Genomic DNA, 13,229 nt, shown 5'->3' with positions numbered 1-13,229 from the left:
CTGTTCCAAATACATTTTACATTTTGTCTGAGGCCCAGCTAGACCAAAGTACATTCTCTCAAGATACAGTGAATGATATTTAAGAAATACTTTAAACAAATGCATAAGGAGGTGTATGCTTGGGCAGTTTTATTGAGATAGCTCCCCCAAGTCACTCATATTGTTGTAGGTTGTTGTACACATAACCTATTGTGTATCGGCCATAATATTTTCAAATCTATTAAATCCATCCAATTAATGCACTTTTACACTGCGAGCCACACTCACCCATTCCCAGAGACTCATACAGCAGCTTTTAGTCTCAATGGTTTTCTCCATCATGCACATTAACACACAGATGAATGCACTTGAGGCAACGTGAGATTCAGTGTCTTTCCCAAAGACACTTTAACATTTGGCCAGGGTAACCCAAGAATCAAGCCACCAACCTTCTGACTGTCAGACAACCACTATTTCCCCCTAAGCAGTTATGGGATGGGTTTTGATTGATCATCCCACAGATGCCATCCTAATGTTACTTTACACGTCAGGTTTTATGTTGTGGCTGATTTGAGCATATATGAGATTACACATTGTTTAAAGTATGCAAGCTCAGCTTCCAAAACTGTTTGGGATATTGTAAACCTTGTCATAAATTTTAGCTGGAATACATGTCCAGCAGAAAAGAACAAGGGATAATGCTCCAACTATACTCTTCATTCAGTCAGAATATGTCTATATCCTTAATCCATTAATGTTTTGGGGATGTGTTTGGTCTGCTACTGTGATCATGGAACAACCGTGATTAGCTTCAGCTAGCAAAGAAGACATATTGTGATGTTCATTTGGGTCACACAAAAATCTGGGTACTTGCAAGTTTAAGGCCTATAACAACACTGTTTTGAGACAAAATGCCAAGCCATTCAAAAATATTTTGCCATGGAGAAGCAGATGGATGTACAAAAAGGTGATAATTGACAGAGACTGACTGTGTGAAACGGAGCATGATACTGTCTGAAAAACGTACCCAAAAAAGTGCAGGATGACATATTTGATTTATGTTTATGTTTACGTATTTAGCACACACTTTAATCCAAAGCCACCTACAAATGAGGATACAACATTAAAGCTAATATCAAAGCTAACAATAATCTATGTAGAAGGAAACCACTAGTCAGACACTGTCAGAGGTGACAGTGTAGAGACAGAGTGCAAGCATAGAGGGAAGTACAGAAATAGAAAGTGCAGTAGAGGGGGTAGGGAAGTGCTAGGATAGGAGATGCTCTCTGAAGAGTTGGGTCCAGTTGACCTCTTCACCACTAACAACAATAAACTCAGGTATTCGAGAAAGATGGCAAACGAAGAGCAAGATGAAGCTACGTCCCTCTACATTTCGTTTGTGATGAGCATGGTTATTGCAAAAACGCGATGCACAATGCCGCTCTTGGTTGTGTTGATTACGGAGAAAAGATGCCGATCGATACTTGAGAGTTTAATACGGACCAGCAGGTTGTTATTGACCTTTGACACTCTGCCGCAAAGGTCTCGATGAAAATTCTAGATGACGATCAGAAGCAAAGACAGGTGGGAGAGAGTGGTTTTGACTGAATACGACAACAAGGACGCAGGATTATGGAAGGAGTCATGAAGCCTGAGGAGGTGACCGTTCGTGCACCGATACCGCTCGAAATGAGGGTCGCCATTGTTCTGTACAAACTGGCCAGTTGTGCCAAATACAGAATTGTGGCCAACCAGTTCGGTCCACGACATTGTTTATACAATTACTGTACAGTTTACGCTTGTTTCATTCCACAAATAAACAAACACTATTGAAAGTTGTAGTTAAGTGTTTTATACAGCTGGTTCAGCATGAACCGAGTCTGCTCATCTGTCCAGAAGTTGCGTCTTACATTCTCCATTGCGTTGTTTGTTTCTTTATGACGGCGGCGACAACAACAGTAATATCATCTCCTTTGACTTCCGGGTCACGACCCCGGGAAAAATCTCCTGCAAGCCCAGAACGCAAAGGCCAATTGACCGTATACAAGCATGTTTAGTGCGACTATCAACTGAGTTATCTCGGGGTCTTAATCCGACTGCGAGAGACCCAATCAGGTCCAACTTTTGGTCAGACTAAGAACTTAATAACTCAGTCTTATTGTAATTTAGCCATTGATTCGATTCTTTACAGTACCATGTAACCGCACTGAATGACGCATGTATCAAGCTTTACGCTTTAAACCAGTCAAACTCAGTACAAAAACATATTTTACTGGATGTGTCACACAATGCTGTCTCTATTGACCCATGAAGTGCTATGTTACCTGCAAGATAAAAAAAAATCCACACCTTTTCCCTTGTGTTTGTCTGGCAGCTAAATTGTGCCTTTGATGCCCAAAATAAACACTGCATTGCTGTCGTTCAATATTGGGCTCTTTCACTCATCTACTGCATTTCTGCTTTTATCTAATGTGTCACATTTGTGATTTCAAGATGTTGTCTGTTATGGTGTCTTGAATCTACTGAATAGATTCAGGATGTTTGCATTACTCTGATACTGTATGTTTTGACAGCTTCCAGCATTCACAGATTTTTGTTTCCTTTCTTTCTATTTACAGACACTGAAGTCATCTATAGGAACAGTGGTGGCCACGTCATCAAATTCAACATTCTCACAAATGAAACTGAGATTGTCCTGACAAATACAACATTTGTAAGTGTAAAGTACTTGCTCTGTAATTAAACTCCAGTAGTTAAGGTTTTTGACATTGCTATTTTTTAGTTCCCTACTGAAACAAAACTAAAGTAAAGACAAAAGCATAAGTTATAAATTTAGATAAAACAAAATGTGTAAAGTTTTAAAGTAAAGTTTTTATAAAAATGTCAATATGTCACAAATTATTACTTGTACTGCATTGTAGCATAAGTAGTTACCATTGTACAATGTAAATGTATTAATTCTTTGTTCCTTATATGATTTCCACCAGATTCATTTCAACGTAGCCAGGTATTACGTGTCCCCTGACTTGAAATATGTACTCTTCGCATACGATGTGAAACAGGTAAGTTCCTTAAAAAACACCTGTCCTGATATTGTTGTATCATTCCGAGACTCAGAAAAACTGATTATTTTTGATAGTTGACTTTAATGTAGTTTCATTCTGTTTACTTAAAATTGCACCACTAAATCACATGTTGAAGTGTCCTTGGCCAATACACTTAACCCTACGTTGCCTACTGATGTGTCCATCAGTGTTTGAATGTGTGATATAGAGAAAAAAAACACTGTGTAGTCAGTAAAATTGTACAGAAAAAGACATGCTGTGTGGGTGTAAGTGGGTGCAAAAGGCTTGTAGTGTAAAAGTGCTTTGTGTGGTAGAGAAGCACTAGAGACTAGGCTAGAGAAGTGCTATATAAGTATTTACCATTTATAGGCTCCTTCATATGTGATTGGATCTTTCGAAGGTGGGCGCAGTTTACAGAATAAATTACATTATACTTGTAAAGCAGCCTCTGACCCTTGAAATTAAAAAAATAAAATGTGTCTACCTAGATTTCTGTTCTCAATGTTGACATGAGTATGGAAATGTTAAATCTAGAAAATGTGTACTTTTCTAACTCTAACTATGTTTATTTAGCATCTAGACCCAACCATTTACATCAATTCTAACCCTCTTACCATGTACTTTAAACTCTAAGTGTTTGCAGGTGAAAAGAAAATAGAAAAAGAAGGAATAGTGAATTGGTGGGAAAGTTGTTATACAGTACATTCTGTCACAAGATTGAGTTGGTGCAGTTTAGTTTTTGAGTTATTTACTTAGAAACACTTGTAAATAAGTGAGGGGGTAGAATAAAAATCCAATACCTTAAAAGCTTAGTTATTTCACTTGATCAATATCTTGACTGTGAATAAGTTCAATGCTCAACATGCAGTTAGACAAAGAAAAATACATTTATCAAGTGAAATTAGAGCCTAAAGTGCAACATGTAACGATAATAAAAATTCTAAATACAAAATAAGTTGGTGGAAAATTAAAGGATATATAATGTGCAGATGTTCAGATAAATGTAAATTCTAGAAGGGATTTTGAAGGATTGAAATTTTCAATATTAGAAAAAAGATATTTTAAGATTTCACTGCAACAATGATACAGCAATATTTTGTAATGTCTTTAAAAAAATATTATTAGGGGGTGGTTGGTGGCGTAGTGGGTACAGCAGGCGCCCCATGTGCAAGAGGCTACAGTCCTCACTGCAGCTGGCCCCCCTCTCTCTGCCCCTGCTTCCTGTCTCTCTTGAACTATCCTGTCCATTAAGCCGCAGAGAAGTGTGGAAGAGTACAACGTTGCATCCTGGTCTCAACCCTGTGTTTTTTCTTTTTTGATAACTAATAAATTTGTCCATATTTCTAGAAATGAGAGTCGCTCCTTCCAAAGTGGGATGCCCCATCAGACCAAGTTTTCTCCAGAAAGATTGCCAATTATCTATACCAATTATCTATGTAGCCCATGTTGTTTGATGTTGTATTGTATTTTTCATTTGTAACATTAAGGGACTATGCTTCTTGCTATAACATCTGAGGTAAAATGCTGCTCACAACTGTTTCTTAACACTTCTCTCTCTGTTCTCTCTTTTAAATCCATTTTCACCATAATATCTGAAAAAAGGAAAACAAAGATTGCACATCTTTCAGTGCAAGATGTCTGGTTCCATAGTAAGTTAACATAAGATAGGTTAACATATGATTTATGCATTGACATGTGTTTTCAACAGTAAAACACCATGTATGTAAACTAACTTAAAAAGTACTCTCAAAACATGAAAATCAAGTAAATGTCTTCGTTCTCATTTTTAGTCAGTTTTAGCACAGTATACTGTAGGGAACACAACAATTTGGCAGCGTTATCAGGGTTGAACTCATGTTGACTTGTCACTGCTATTATGGATAGAATTTAGCCATACTTTTTTGGCATTGTGTTTCCTTTCTTTCTATCCGATATTTCAGGGATGTCTCGCAGGCACAAAGATCAAAACAATGTTCTCTGTATTTTTTATGTTCTTATATGCTGATTGTTTAGGTAGTGTCATTTCCTTTTTCAGAACAACAATCCCATACAGAAGTCCTTCTCCGTTTACCATGCACCAGTATCAAACAATTCTGCAGTTCAGAGTTGATGTTCAATGGCAACCTGTAGAACCAATGTAGAAAGCAGCGTACCTATCTCATAATAATGTGGACAGTCAGTGTATGGAGGCTTTGGTGGTCAATGAATGTGTAAAGCAGCTGACTGTTGTACAATAAGGCGTTATTCAGACCTTATTGTATATTAGCCACTAATTTTTTTTTAAATGTAAAGACACTCATTCCTTGAGGTTGATTATACCTTAGAACAGCATATCTGATATTCACCATTCACTTTTTGTATACTTCACTTAAGGTTTCATTTCTTCATTGTTGAATTTAATGTTCTAAATCTAAATTCATATAAATAAAGTGTAATAAATAGAAAAACAGATCATTTAAGTTAACTAGGCTGATGTGAATGATCAGTGATTTGTAAAAGCCATTAAATGAACTTGAGAAAAAAATCTAATTACTTAAATATAGATTATATCATGCAGTAGCTATAACTTATTGGCATTGGCAGGAACATATCCTTTAACCCAAACCCTTACCTGAATGAGGAAGTGCTATGAGGCTGCAGTCTGCTCCAGAGGACTAGACTAGGCCCGGCGCCCACTCCTGCATCTCACCCAGAGTCCACAAGTGGCGTGGAAGGAAACAGAAGCAGGGAAAGCACAGAGGACAAGCGGCTAGCCCTCACAAGCCGGCCATCCCAACCACCGTGCTGGCCGACGTACGCTCCCTGGACAATAAAATGGACTATATACGGCTCTTAAGGAATACTCAGAGGAATGTGAGAGACTGTTGTGTCATTGTTTTTACATCAATGACGCCTGGTGTCGGGACGCTGTTGTAGTGAACAGGCACTGCTCACCACTAGTGGAGCTCATGATCATGAAGTGTCGGCCATTCTACCTGCAGAGGGAATTTACGGCTGTCATGATCGCTGCAGTGTACATTCCCCCGAACTGCAACAACAACAGCAGGAGTGAGGCACTGAATTAACTCTACCACCACATCAGTGAGCAGAAGACAAACCACCCTGATGATCTCCTCATCTTGGCCGGGGATATCAACCATGCTAACCCCAAGACTGTGTTTCCCAAACTGCAACAGCACATATACTTTTTAACTCAGGGTAACAACACTCTGGATCATGTTTTCACCTTCCAAAGAGGGGCTTAAGGCGGATTTACAGTTGACATGTCGCTCACGGCGCTGGCGGCACGTGACGTCAAAATGACGTTTCAGGCATGGCGCTTGCCTTGAAAAGACGGCGCAGCGCGTTGTCGTGCACCAGTCGATTCTTGTAACTTGGCTGCGCCGAGAATGACAAACTGGATGGACCAATTTGAGACCAGGCTCAGTCAGGAGGTGCGTTTGTACAGGCACCTGTACGAAACTGCAGTGAAACAGCACAGGGACCACGTAAACTCCCAAAACTGATGGACAGAGATTGGCAGAACTTTGGGGAAAGAGGGAGAGTTCTGTAAGAGTGTTTGGAAGAAGCTACGGGACAGATATGTGAAGGCAACGAAGAGGGCAGAGACTCGAAGTGGTGATGCCAGAGGCTTCAGACCTTCACCTCTTTTAACTGAATTAAAAAATTTTAATTATCCAGATACTGCAGCAGTATAATTGATGACAGTATTCCTGCTCTTGCCAGTGGCATTGTTTTTTTCTCGACCAAACCAGTTCGTAAAAGTGGTTTGAGTGTGGCCAGAGGGGTCTGTAGAGGCATTTCAGGACTTCTTTAAAAACATAGACTGGGAGGTGTTCAAGCAAGCTGCTTCCCACAACTCCAACACCGACCTCCAGGAGGTCGACCTCCATACACTAACTTCGTCATTGCATACATCACCGAATACATTGATGATGTAACAGTCCTCAAGACCGTCACTGTCCGGACCAATCAGAAGCCGTGGCTGACAGGGGAAGTTTACAGGCTTTTAGCTCAGAACGCTGCCTTCAAAGCAGGAGTCCAGGTCGGCCTGAGGACAGCAAGAGCAAATGTGTGACACGGCATCAGAGTGGCTTAGAGACAGTACTCCAGGAGAAAAGCCCACCGCTTAGGTTACAGCAGAGACTCACGCAGCCTGGGGCAAGAGCTACAGTCAATCACGGACTACAAGCCTCCGCCGCAGGCCTGTGACAGCTCCACCTCTCAGCTAAATGAGCTGAATGGGTTCTTCACTTTCTTTGAGACACAGAACACCATGCCTGCACAAAAGTCCCCCCCTCCTCCAGGCAACCAGTTGATTACACTGTCTACGGACAGTGTAATGCTGCGTGTACACCAAGAGCGACCTACGCTACCTGAGCGCCGGAAATCATTATTTCTCTATGGAGGGTGAGCTAACTGGGCGACCAGAGCGGATTCGCCAGTGGCGAAGAGAACTGAGCTACCTGAGCGGATTCCAGCGATTAAACTCAAGCTAACTTTATGGTAATGAGCTATGACGCGGTTCGGCGAAAACCAATGACAATCCACAGATTGTAGGGGTCCGACAATCCGCAGGGTTCGCAGAAACAGACGTGTAAACTTTGTTTCCTATCCAAACAATAGTCGTTTAATCCTGAGACTGTTGCAATTGCCGTGTCAAGTGCTTCAATACAATAGTGTAGTAACCCCACGCATACCTTTCTCACTGCAATTAAGTTTTATTTCGGATTTAATTTCAAATTTAGTTTATTTTTCCCAGTTGCCTCTGCTATTCCTGCTCTTCTCAGGTGTACCTAATGTAGTTTGACATAATTTGTAACGTGAAGTATATCTTGTATAACAAATTGTAAATAACAACACGTTTATTTGTGTCCCTGCCCTCTCTTTCCTCATGTTCTTTTTCGCGGGGGTGCTGCACAGCCGCGGGGCCTTTAAAAATTGAACATTCTAAATGTGACGTCACGAGCTACCAAAGCTACCAAAGCAAATTCTCAAGCGAAGCTTCTCCAGCGACCTCCGCTACCAGGTAGCGTAGGTCGCTCTTGGTGTACACGCAGCATAAGAAGAACACTCAGCAGGATCAACGCCCACAAAGCTTCTGGCCCTTACAACATACCTGGCTGCATACTGAAGGAGTGCGCAGTGGGACTTGCAGATGTCTTCACAGAAATCTTCAACACCTCGCTGAGTCAGACAGCTGTCCCCATGTGCCTCAAAGCCACCATCATCCCGGTACTGAAGAAGTCCTCACCCTCCGGCTTCAGTGACTACCGTCCAGTTACACTCACCCCCATCCTCATTAAGTGCTTCGAACGATTAGTCATGTAGCACATCAAGTCTGTTCTCCCCCCCTCCTTGGACCCCTCCCAGTTCACATATTCACAGTTCACATATCCAGGTCCAATTGCTCGACTGAGCATCCCATCGCCACCGCCCTCCACCCAGCCCTTACACAGCTGGACAATAAACACTCTTTTGTCAGAATGCTGTTCATTGTTCATTCTACACGATCATCCCCAAACAGTTGATCATCAAACTGGACCAGCTGGAACTGAACACCTCCCTGTGCAACTGGCTTCTGGACTTCCTGACAGGGAGACCACAGGCAGTGCGGGTCGGAAGCAGCACATCCAGCACTATCACCCTGAACACGGGGCCCCCCAGGGATGTGTGCTGAGCCCCCTCCTCTTCACCCTGCTGATCCATGACTGCACATCGCTGCACAACTCCAACCTCCTCATCAAGTTTGCGGACGACACAACCGTGGTGGTTCTCATCAGCAACAACGATGAGACAAACTACAGGAGTGAGGTGAGCCGTCTGACCTCATGGTGCGTGCACAACAATCTCTCCCTGAATGTGGAGAAGACAAAAGAGATTGTTGTGAACTTCAGGAGAGCGCACACCCAACACCCCCCTCTGACCATCAACAGTGCTGCTGTGGAGAGGGTGAGCACCACCAAGTTCCTGAGTGTGCAGGTCTCAGAGGACTTCTCCTGGACCACCAACACCTCATCACTGACCAAGAAGGCTCACCAACGCCTCCACTTCCTCCGCAAACTGAGAAGAGCTGGAGCTCCGCCTCCCATCATGTGCACCTTCTACACGGAGACGATCGAGAGCATCCTATCGAGCAGCTGTACCACGGTATGGTACGGCACCTGCACTGCCTCCTGCCGCAGGTCCCTTCAGCGTGTGAGGGGCCAGGACCAGCCGACTGAGGGACAGCTGCTTCCATCAGGCTGTCAGAGCACTCAACTCCCTCCGTGCTCTGCCCCCATTTCCCCCACTGCCCCCCTCACACACAAACTCTGGACTGTGACACCCCCTTTAATCTGCCAAACAGCCCTTAGAGCATGCAGGTGGAATGTCGGCCATTGCATGTTGAAGAAACCAAGTCGCTTGAAAACATTCTTGAATTTCTGATTGACCTTCAAAAGTTTTCAAGCAATCAGCAATTTCACCTCTGCAGTTTTTTGTGTTCCTTTTCAATTTTCCTCCCAATGTCATTATACTTTGCACTTCTACTTTCCTTGAGAAAATTCCAGACAGTTATCTTTTTTGTTGCAGGTTTACCGCCACTCCTACATGGCCTCCTACAGCCTCTACAATACTCACACGCGGTAAGCATTCTGTAGCGGCTGCTTTGAAGCAACCTGTGTGGTAGAAACACCTGTTATCAGTAGTATGGTTTGCAAATTTTTATATCATAATTAAAAGTTAAAACTGAATATGTTAAACATAGCTCATTACTATCTGTTTGGATGTGACTGAGATGTGCACAAAAAGGCTGATATTTGTTGGATTGTTCGTATTGTTCCAAATGTCAGCTAACTCGTGAATTTTCAGAATTACAGACTTGGTGGATTTCTGCAAGAATGTGTCTTGTTATAAAAGATTTGCCTACACATCTAGCACTGTGGACAGCACTACCTAAGGATAAAAGAAATTTGATGATACAAACGTTCCCCCCTCAGCAAGTGTCCACCCACTACTGAGTCTATCCTCCCCTACAAAACAAACCCATAAATAGTGCAAGTAGCTTACAATGGCAGTTTTACTTGCATCAAAAGAGATCTAGACAGGGAAAATTTATGTTACATTCTCATTTAAAACTGGTTTCTTTTGAGCATGACTGTTCCATAATATCAACCACAATTTTGTTGGTGTAACAAACTGATGTATACATCACCAATTTACAAAAAAACTTGATTTCTGATGACCCAATGAGTCAGTTACTTATTACAACCAAGAAGTTTCAGTGATTTGTACAGTTCTATATCAACACCTTAATCCACTGGATTATGGATGTTTCATGAAATGTTTCCTATTTTTTTTTTTTTTTTATTTTTTCAGTGAGGTTTGGGAGCTTGACCCCCCTGAGGTGGTAAACTCTGTTCTGCAGTACGCTGCCTGGGGAGTGCAAGGTCAACAGCTGGTGAGAACACACCAACAAAAATCTCAAACACTTTTTAGTCCTGCCTCACACAGCATATATTACTTTTAATACATTTCTGGGTTAGTTCTGATTCTGTAGGTTTTAGGTTTTTTAATAACACAACTGCTGAAGTTAACAGTAATGGAGTTTTACAAAAGAATGCTTCTTTTTTGTCATTTGATGGCAATAAATTAAATATTTTTCTACCTTCAGTTCCTGATGATTTTTGTAGTTTAGCATTAGTCTGACATCTAATCAGCAACAAATTCTCAAAAACACTGGTAAATACCATATTTTGAAAAACCTGTTGAAAAAATGACTGTCCCACAGAATAGGCACTTATTTTTGTCTCCAGCTGCAGACCACTTTATAACTTATGTGAGAAGATACAGTGTCACAATACTTTCTAAACTACTTGAAACAGTCTTTGCTGCCATTACTAATTCAGAATTTCCTACCCAATGCAATATGTGATCTGGTTCACATTTTTAGGGACCCTAATTAAATGCAAAATTTCTCCTGTACCTGCACCAGTCATCTGATGACAAAGCTTTTTATTGACAGCTATAGGCTTAAAGGGCATAGTAGAACTGTTATATCCATGTTTGCAAATTTCAACATGGAATATCTGCATGTATCAAACATATCTCCATTCGGAAGTCATTTAGGGATATACTAGGATGGCAGATGGAAACATGAGAAAGTTTTGTACCTCTTATTTGGCATACACAGTATCATAAGCTTAAAGTGCATCTTTTAAAACAGCAACATAACTTATGTTGTACTAGACTTAAAGCCTAAAAGGAAGGCGTTTCATTTAACTTTTTAAACAATGGGTCATTTCACAACTTCTAAAGTCAGCATAGACCAGAACGTTGTGGACTTACTGCCACAATAACTGCTAAAGGTCCACATAGTATAGTGTTCAGTACGAAAGTAAGTCTCACTTTATGAAAAACCTTTAGTGGTCGATGCTGGTTTGTGACCTGCACTGCTCTATATGATGTTTCATGCTGACATTGGAATAGACACTCAGTACATAAAGCTCCTAAATAAATGAAGTACAAAAAATACATCTTTCCACACAGTTACCACCACTTATTCTTATCATTAAAGCACTTTTAGTTTCAACCTTTATGCATCATTCTTATCTTTTAAAGTTACCTGAATTTCTTTAGTTAGAGCTATTACTCAAAGTTACATTAACATCAACAATGTTATTGCAGTGGGCTTAGCTGACTGCTACCAAAAAATCAGGGAAGATGTTGTAAGAGATGTAAACTTTTTAAAATTACTGTGTGGCAGGTTGACACCAAATGCTGGCACAGAAGCAGAGAACAACCTGAAATCCAAGGTTAATTACTTTAGAAACAGGATCAAAATATAGCCACAATCAGTAATTTGTGGATTCTAACCCCTTCAGATTTGTTGAATGAACCAGGTAATTTGGCCAAAATAACAGGGGAGAGAAGCCGTGTGCAACAAATTTGTTTAAATTAAGTCGTTTTTTTTAAGTACATGTTTGAGGCGATTCTAATGCCCCCTGTAATCTAAACTGTAATGGTTCGACTGGCTTATTTTCAGGAAGAACCCAAATATATTTACAATATTTGGACTACATTTAAGTTATGACAATTATGATTCATTTCGTACAAGGCTCTGCCCAATACAAGGACATTTTGGTCTATGACAGCCATGTTTTTTAAGTGATTTGGCTAATGTGTTATTGAGTTGTCGGGGTCAGTCCCAAAATGGGGTTTGCGAAATTTGACAATTCTAAGATCAATATACGAAAACTAGATATCCATCCCATCCATTTTCTATACCGCTGAATCTGTCGGTCGGGTCGCGGGGGGCTGGAGCCTATCCCAGCGGTCAATGACCGAGAGGCAGGATACACCCTGGACAGGCCGCCAGTGAAAACTGGATATATGTTATGCAATTTATATAGTGGCTGAGAGAGTTTCACCGCTCAACACTATGAAACTTCGTAAAACACATGCAAATTAAGAAAAAAAAATCTGCATCAGTATTACAGTGCATGTCCTGCAAATCATTACAACACTGAAATCAAAGTTATTGTAAATGCTCATTCCAGTGTCACAGTTCAAAATATTTTGGTTCCATGTGTTACACCATGAGAGATTGAAGTTATGACTGCATGTGCTTTGTCTCTACAGATCTACATATTTGAAAATAACATCTACTACCAAACTGATGTCAAGAGCAACTCCCTAAGGCTAACATCCTCAGGGAAGGAGGGAGTTATTTTTAATGGAATTGCTGACTGGCTCTATGAAGGTATTTACTTTTTAACACAATCCAAGAGCAAAACCAGTCAAGACTGCAAGTGTACCCTTTCGGCATATCTAAATAAATCATTCAGAGAAGCTTGATGACTGATAGAACTTACTATTAGGGCTAGGCGATATATCGATATTTAAGATATATTGATATATTTTTAAATAAGATATGGAATTAGACCATGTCGCATATATCGATATAGTTCAAATATCGGAGACAGGTAATCTCAAGCTGATGTTTAAAAACGTTTTTCTTAAACTGAGCACTTTATTATGTTATCTCTTTATATATAAATGCTGCCCATTTTATTTTATAGGCCAATTTTATTTAAGATATTTTTTTTATTTAAATGTGCACCTTACGGAGCTTTGTTATACAGTGTTTATGTTTACATTTTATAGTGAGTTTTCAATAAATCTACTCGTATTTGGCTTTGACTT

At 40.6% G+C, this 13,229-nt stretch overlaps 1 protein-coding gene across 4 annotated transcripts in view; it reads left to right on the top strand.

The window, feature by feature from the left end:
* The window catches only part of dpp10 (dipeptidyl peptidase like 10), an 81,163-nt gene that overhangs the window by 23,010 nt on the left and 44,924 nt on the right, over positions 1 to 13,229 (top strand). For all 4 annotated transcript variants that reach the window (XM_075479109.1, XM_075479110.1, XM_075479112.1 and 1 more), the window contains 5 exons: positions 2,598 to 2,692; positions 2,967 to 3,041; positions 9,618 to 9,670; positions 10,404 to 10,485; positions 12,666 to 12,786. In XM_075479109.1, coding sequence (XP_075335224.1) covers positions 2,598 to 2,692; positions 2,967 to 3,041; positions 9,618 to 9,670; positions 10,404 to 10,485; positions 12,666 to 12,786 — 426 coding nt within the window. The remainder of the gene's footprint in view (positions 1 to 2,597; positions 2,693 to 2,966; positions 3,042 to 9,617; positions 9,671 to 10,403; positions 10,486 to 12,665; positions 12,787 to 13,229) is intronic.

The sequence above is a fragment of the Odontesthes bonariensis genome, chromosome 12 (assembly GCF_027942865.1).
Source record: "Odontesthes bonariensis isolate fOdoBon6 chromosome 12, fOdoBon6.hap1, whole genome shotgun sequence".
In the NCBI taxonomy this organism is placed as follows: domain Eukaryota; kingdom Metazoa; phylum Chordata; class Actinopteri; order Atheriniformes; family Atherinopsidae; genus Odontesthes; species Odontesthes bonariensis.
Note: the sequence above shows the minus strand (reverse complement) of the source record. Positions and strands in the feature narration are given on the sequence as shown.